Source organism: Asparagus officinalis, chromosome 10, assembly GCF_001876935.1.
Source record: "Asparagus officinalis chromosome 10, Aspof.V1, whole genome shotgun sequence".
Classification (NCBI taxonomy): domain Eukaryota; kingdom Viridiplantae; phylum Streptophyta; class Magnoliopsida; order Asparagales; family Asparagaceae; genus Asparagus; species Asparagus officinalis.
In genome coordinates, this window is record NC_033803.1 from 53,111,705 (window position 1) to 53,118,733 (window position 7,029).

The 7,029-nt window shown below is 39.0% G+C and overlaps 1 protein-coding gene across 4 annotated transcripts in view; it reads right to left on the reverse strand.

Moving 5' to 3' along the window:
- The window catches only part of LOC109825301 (30S ribosomal protein S1), a 29,133-nt gene extending 24,098 nt beyond the window's left edge, over window positions 1–5,035 (reverse strand). For 3 of the 4 annotated variants that reach the window (XM_020392128.1, XM_020392129.1, XM_020392127.1), the window contains exons 1-5: window positions 4,673–5,035; window positions 4,396–4,555; window positions 3,419–3,480; window positions 366–525; window positions 150–270 (exon numbers count right to left, since the gene is read on the reverse strand). In XM_020392128.1, coding sequence (XP_020247717.1) covers window positions 150–270; window positions 366–525; window positions 3,419–3,480; window positions 4,396–4,555; window positions 4,673–4,927 — 758 coding nt within the window. In that variant the 5' untranslated portion in view covers window positions 4,928–5,035. Of the gene's footprint in view, window positions 1–149; window positions 271–365; window positions 526–2,830; window positions 3,342–3,418; window positions 3,481–4,395; window positions 4,556–4,672 lie in introns of those variants that run through there. The other variant, XM_020392131.1, reaches the window with a different exon arrangement.

Here is a 7,029-nt window from a genome sequence, read left to right on the forward strand (position 1 = left end):
CATCGGCACTAAATCATTCTGAATTTTAAATGAGAAGTCAGCAAGTTAGATGAATATGTATCGGTTTTAAACTACATATATTCCTCAAAAAACATATTTAAAATAGATAATACCACCAATGCAATTACTAAAATAATTAGATACATTACCTATCAATGTGAATAACTTTAACCTTCACTTGGTTGCCTTCACTAAGAAAATCTCTCACATCCTGAACTAGGTCCCAAGAAACCTCCGAGATATGCACAAGTCCTGTTAGATAATATTGACCTATCCAAATATGCTCGCATAAGAAATTGTCATCTTTATATATCTAAGCCCTGTAAAAATCATAAAAGGATTATTTGCTAATAAAAGATAAGTACCGTTAGGGAACTGCAGGTGAACAAATGCACCATAGTCCTCCACTGAGCCCACTCTTGCATCGAAAACATCTCCGACCTTAACTTTATTAGAATATTTTGACCATATGGCATCCTTTTCAGAGAAGATCAGTTTCTTCTCCTCCTCACTTGCTTCAATTACCTGTATGATCAAGTAAGTAATCTCATATACATGTGAAACATTGCATGATAGAACCATATATCATAAGACACTATTTTTTCCAAAAAGTGTAAGCTGTCAGGCAGTGGCCTGCAATATATATCAAGGCAACTTCTTATACCAATGTCGAACCCTGAAAAATGAGTAAACAGAAATAAATGGTGGGGATATAAACAATTCAGGATGACATTCAAAACTCAAAACCTCCAGAATCCGATTATTTTAATATTAACAGTAGAAGGATAAATCCTAAGCCATTAGAAGCAGGACAATAATGTAGATCAATCAAAGAAAATGAGAAACACAACAGTCATTATAATACACAAATATTCAAGTTATATGCAGCTCTCCATGTCCAACTATGCTATTTTCAAGATGAAAATTGTATACTTTGATCCTTGGAACAGTGCATTATTGGAGATATAAATAATAAAATTGATCAATAAGAACTTGAACTGCCAATTTCAAGCAGAGAATGATTTGTAATTACTAAGGGACAGATATAAGACAGAATATGAAAATGATAGCAGCAATAATAAATGAATAAGACGTGCAAAGGAAGAAAGAGACTTTTAACTTGCACGATATGGTTCCATTTATTTTCTTCATTATGGACTTTATCGACAGCCTACTAAAAGCAATGTCCTAAATCACAATTTAATTATAAACAACCACTGAAAGGTGCTTACATGGTTCTGAACTGGCAGTTATTTAACCAACAATTCAGATCCTATTCCTTTTCCTCCATGTGTTTTAAGACATAATAACATAATTAAATGATACTTTTAGTTCAGAGATCTCGTATTTTTATCACTAAGTAAATACCAGTTTAGAAGGAGATTTGCCTTGAGTTCTAGACTCCAGCTCCTTTCCTAAATAAAAATAATAAAAATAACTTGTACACTAAATCAGACTTCTTTAAAATATAAAAGTAAACAGCTATTCTGATATGCTTTGCAGAAAAAGGCGACAATTTAAGGAGGAAAAAAGGAAAACAGAAAAGAAAGTTTGAAAATATGAAAGAAAAAGGGATCTGAATCTGGACCCACCTGCATGACACGTGTTTATTAAGATTTAAAATTCTAGAAGAGAGAAGAAAGATGCATTGGTATGGTTTGTCTACTTATCCTTCTTTTTTAGAGATGTCTTGGAATTTCTTATTTAACTGAAAAACACGTTGAACAGTAAAAGATGAACAAAAAATAGAGCCATTCTAACTTAATTGATAACAATGGCATGTAACTGCCAAAACCTACGGCCTTATGTTGAAACAAACATTATCTATCAGTTCAGGATAAGAGTAAGCTCCAATATAAAGCAAAAATGTTTGTCTATCCCTAAGAACATAAGAAATGAACTGAACAGGTATGCCCCAAAACTATAAAGAAGCAAGATTCTCATAAGCTTGAACTCAGAAAGTAAATACATTGTACTCCTTATCTGATGCCAAAGACCAGACATTGCACCTATGAACAAAGCCGATTAAGTTTCGGCTGCAAGATAGCTATACCTCATAGATCACCCACAAACTGTGTTGCATAGATACGGGTACAGGTACGGGACACGGCAAATTTGTAAAAAGTACAGTACGGGGGCACAACTGTATATATATAAAATAATTCACTTTAGATCAATATTGAATTAAATACCTATTACATTTTCATATTTTTTTATAAAATAATTCACTTTAGATCAATATTGAATTAAATACCTATTACATTTTCATATTTTTTGTTATGTAAAGTGGAGATTATAAATAAGAAACTAAAGTTTTGTTATGTAAAGTGGAGATTATAAATAAGAAACTAAAGGAAAGTGCATGTTGCAGGTGTGAATTAAAACGTCGGGATGGCAATGTTCTCTTGGAGAATTGAAGACAATAATGTCAAAGAAGACAAGAAAGAGAAGAGGGACATATAGAAAAATAGATCAATTTGTATGTTATATTATTATGTAAACTTGGCTTGTATAATCCAATTGAGATTGAATTAGTTTCAAATTCTTGAGTATGTAAACACAATCTGTTTTCGAGCTCAAAAATGAAATCCATTCAGAAATCCATTATCTGAATGGAAGCTCACTACATAAAACACATTAACAATGAAATCTATTAAAAAAACACTAAATACAAACTTCAACCACCAAATTTGTTCAGGAAAAGCCAAACGAGCCCCAACTTCACAGAAGCTCAGTTCATCTTCATCAGTTGCTCAAAGGAAAAAAGGAGAAACAACTTTAAACAAAACCCTAAAAACCCTAAAAGTCCAACTTTGGAAAATTTAGTTACCTTGTCTTCGAGCAGAGGCGCTGATTTCATCGTCGAGGAGCTGATTTCCGTCGTCGAGGCGCTGATTTCCGTCATCGAGGCGCTGATTTCCGTCGTCGAGGCGCTGATTTCCGTCGTCGAGGCGCTGATTCCGTTGATGGGTTCTAACGTGGGAAGGCAGAATCGGTCTTCAAAGAGGAAAGGAGGACTGGGTATTTCAAGTGGCGGGTTTGGGTTATTAGGCTCAAATAGCGGACCCGATTGGACTGATGATTCAAAATTTTTGTTTGGGAACATTTTTTTTCCCTCACTCGTGCCAGAAGGAAAATTGCCATGTCCCTGCCGTTTGGGTGCGGATCCGCACCCAAAATGTACCCGACACAGGTACGGGACCAAAAATAGCATGTCGGAGTATCACAGCCCACAAACCTTTTGGTACTTTCCATCAGAAGTTAACAACACCACTAGCATGATTTTTTATGGAGCATGATTTGCCTACAATTATTGTACTTAATGCAATCTTTCAATCATTACAAGCCTACCAAACGGAATCACATAGAGATCTGATGAAGAATGTACTTAGAAGTACAAAAATATAATCAAGTATACCTTTACAGAAAGTGATGAACCTACTAGATCCTCTGCAATATCTTGAATAGACTTTTGTGGGTCTACAAAAAAAAAAAGACATCGCCTTTAATATTATGCAATAATAAGTACGGTAACTAAAAGAATAATGGCCAAAAATCAACACTTTATACGTATATATTATCCAGTACACGTAAGTGGATAAGACAATACATCTTATTCTTCCATTCAGTTTTTAATTTTCTAAGGCTATCTCCTCTATTAAATTAACCACTATTATATTTTTCTTAATTTATTAAATAGTTTAACCTCATCTTCCCTTCCAATGTTAATCATCAATGGAGGACTACACAAATGCTCCTCCTTTATCACTTCTAAAGCAGTCATTTTACCCACACGGTCAGAAGGTCTACATGAAGGAACTGCATCGCCATCCTGCGACCCATGAGCTTAAACTTTCAGATATTGTCCAGAATTTTGTTGTTTACAAGGTAAAATGTTTTATGCGTGCATCCTAAAAATTCATTTCATTGTACAGATATTTTTTCCTCTGGTACCTTATATCAGGTTACTATTTTATTAATAGATGACTTTACCCAAAAGTTGTTAATGTTCACGAATTTTCAGATATGCAAATAATGACCTTAAAGTTGTTATGATTTACGTATAAACTGACCTTAAAGTTGTCTTGCATTTATCTGTGATTCTCACTGTTCATTTCATGTCCAAATATATTTGCTGGCATACTTTACCTAATACTTGTTCTGCAGGATATACATGGGGTGTCCTACTTCTTAAGGTTTTTTCATGTCGTGTATAACTATATGCTTATAGATCACAGAAAACATCTCGCGCTAAAAGGACTCGAATAATTCCATGGGAAATCACATTAACCAGTATACTGATATAACACTAGCACCTCCTCAACAACCGTTACAGCATAAAATATCGTCAGTAGTTAAATTCTCGGAAGAAGGAGGCACGAAGAGGAGTTGTACCTTTACATGAATAGGATGGACCCAACAGAGGGTAAGGAAGAAAACCGAGAATCGAATAAAACCTAATCAACAAACCACCATTGTTGAAACCCTCAACCCTCCCATCAAAGAGGACACCACTTTCCTTGTAAGTCCTTGCTGCCCTCCAATCAGCAGACCTCTACACCTTCACAGAAACTAAACATAAGGTTGCATGCAAAATGCGAAACTCTCCAACGTCTAACGAGCATTGGGGTCATCTCGAAAACCCTAAGCACAAGCAAAACGAGAACAGTACCTTGAGTTGGCGAGCGTCGTCATCAGCAACCTTGGGATCCTCTTGATCAACGCCGCCGACGCCGCTGCTGCTGCTGCTTCCACCAGAGGAGGAGGAAGAAGCGATCTTGGCAATGAATTTTGAGGGTTTAGAGATCAATAGTGAGGGTTTGGAGCGGAGATTGAAGGTGAAAGACGATATGAAAGGGGAATTGAGATGATGATTGATGATGAGAGAGGAACTGGATGAGAAAACAGATGAAATTGAGCCCAGCATTGTGAATAGTAGAGAGGGGGCGAGAAAGGAGGCGCCTTTGATATATATATATATTTTTCTAAATTGGAATTTTTGGCGCAAGAAGGGACTGTTTTGGGATTTGGGATTGGGATTTGGATTTGGGGATGATGAATGTTAATCGGGTGTAGCTCCAAGTGTCATCTTTGAAACCCACACATCCTGGTGCAAGAAAGGGGCAGCCCGAATTTAGTGGACTATGATGGTCCACGGAACACGGACCGCCAACCACCCGAATTCAAAGGTTGTAATCTACTTCTCTATACAAATAGGAGAATCCAAGATTTACAATTCGTACTACAGTAATGCTACAGTAGCATTTTTGGGATATAACCCCTCGTTGGTGTTCTCAATAGTCACTCGTTTGGAACCACGTCTTTATGAGCGCGGGCCCTAACAGGCTCTTGGACTTCAACTCGTAATCCGAGGCGAGCAGTTATAGGTACCTTCTCAATGTGAGAGGTCCTTGACTTGTTGGGAGGATGTGCATGACCCCCAGTCTGATAAACTGCTCGGGGTTCATTCAACGGGCCCAAGCGCTCTTTGACTGGAGTTTTGCCTCGATTCTCGTACCGAGGACCAAAGCGATCTGCCATTGTTTTCTTGTCTTTGGACAAGTCCACACTGCCGTAGGGCTTCATTGGAAGTACCTGATCATTTGGAGTAGGTATGGAACTTGACGGGATCGGAAAAATGGGCGTAGAACACCTTCTGTCTCGGCCTTAGCGCAGGTCACCTTGGGGTGACCCGCACTTGGCCGGGTCACCTAGGGGTGACCCACTGGTGATCGGGTCACCTCTGAGTGACCCGCACTTGCCCGGGTCACTGCTGGGTGACCCGTTGACGTCTGGGTCACCTCGGAGTGACCCGCGGCTGGTCGGGCGTTCTTCGGTCTTTTCGGCTGTAGTTTTGGCCTTTAGCCTCCATACTTTGTGTAGTTTTGGTGGTTTTTGAGCCACCTCTTCCTTCTGCAATTTTTTGACTTCCTGCACAATGATTCTTGCATGCGTAAGCAATGCGTGGCACTTCTGAATCCACTCCTCAAGGGTTGAACAGTTCCTTTTGATGTGGACCCATTCATTCGTCGCTGGTTTGGAGGAGGAGTCGCTCACTCGCTGTTGTGGTTCTTGGTGCTTTCTAAATTTCAGATCCGCCTCATAGCGGATCACGTTAACTGGCTCAAAAGCCTTGGCGAGTTGGCGCGCGAGGCATTAGCGTTGCCTTTGACCTGCTCTCTTTGATAGAGTTTCCGTGCCTTCAGCAGTAAACTCCTTTATCAATTAGGGGTCCAAATCTGTGGCTTCAACCTCATTGGATGCTGGAAGGGTGTTGCGAGGTGCAACTGTAGCAGCGGCGGAGACATGCATCATCTTGGGTCTTCAAATCTGAAGACCAGCGAACCTTCCTTGAGGAGGAGATCCTCTTGCACTTGTGAGTAGAAGAGGATCTAGAGGAGGAAGACATGTACTCGTACTTTTGCTGGTCGAACTCGTATTTGACCTTTGTATCAACCGGGATCACTATCCTTGGTTGCGACACTACAGCCTCGGCAGAGAGGCTGTTGGCTCCCACTATGGTCATCAGTGTGTTTGGGTCAAAAGTTACAATCATTTATCAATTACAAATTCAAAAAATAGAAAAGTTGATCTTTTTATAAGATCTCCTTACACAATGAAAAAAATAAAAGATTATAACTTTGTCAAACAACACACAGATCATATTTATTAGTCTCTATTTGTGTAGGATCTTTATCTGTGCTGGGGTTTATCCGTGGACCGTCGTGGATCAGATTCGGTTGATCGGAAGGCTAGGAGTCCATTGCTTCACAAAGGAAACAAGCAGAAGTGATAATCTCGACCAAGCGAGATTATGACTTTTCTCGAGATCAAGTCCAAGCCTGATCTTAAGGAAAGGGTGGACGGGGCTTCAGATTCTTCGAATTGCTCCTTCTTTATGCTGGGATTCGCCAAGATCTGTTAGCCCTCTCTGAAATTCGTGGATCACTCTTCAAACTGACAGCACTTTGCATAAAATTTCAGCCCCCTTTTGTGAATGAAGTCCCTAAGCTTGTATTTATAGGGCTT